This window comes from Arachis duranensis, chromosome 8, assembly GCF_000817695.3.
Source record: "Arachis duranensis cultivar V14167 chromosome 8, aradu.V14167.gnm2.J7QH, whole genome shotgun sequence".
Taxonomy (NCBI): Eukaryota; Viridiplantae; Streptophyta; class Magnoliopsida; order Fabales; family Fabaceae; genus Arachis; species Arachis duranensis.
This window is the reverse complement of record NC_029779.3, coordinates 42,649,540-42,649,904: the sequence shown is the minus strand read 5'-3', so window position 1 is coordinate 42,649,904 and position 365 is coordinate 42,649,540. Positions and strand designations below refer to the sequence as shown.

At 28.2% G+C, this 365-nt stretch overlaps 1 protein-coding gene across 1 annotated transcript in view; it reads left to right on the top strand.

Moving 5' to 3' along the window:
* LOC107462930 (annexin D4) overlaps window positions 1–349 on the top strand; it is a 12,393-nt gene extending 12,044 nt beyond the window's left edge. Inside the window, exon 6 of the mRNA XM_016081617.3 lies at window positions 52–349. Coding sequence (XP_015937103.1) covers window positions 52–264 — 213 coding nt within the window. The 3' untranslated portion in view covers window positions 265–349. The remainder of the gene's footprint in view (window positions 1–51) is intronic.
* Window positions 350–365: the final 16 nt, after the last annotated feature.

Sequence of the window (365 nt, the reverse complement as noted above, 5' to 3'; positions counted from 1 at the left end):
ATTATTATTATTATTATTATTATTATTATTATTATTGTGTTGTGTCCTCAGGTTTTGGATTCAGCATTGAAAATTGATGTTGATAAGAACACTAAAAAAGCACTTGGTCGTGTGATTGTTACTCGAGCTGACATTGATATTAAAGAGATAATGGCCGATTACAATAACCTTTATGGAGTTACTTTACCACACAAAATACAAGACATTGCTAAAGGGAATTATAAGGATTTCTTGCTAAACTTAATTGCAAGAGGATCTAATTAATTAGTTGAAGAAATTAAATTACAAAAGAGACCCACTTCCCATTTGAAATTTGAGATTTGAGATTTGATTTTGTATTATCTTCTTAAATAATTTGTATCTCC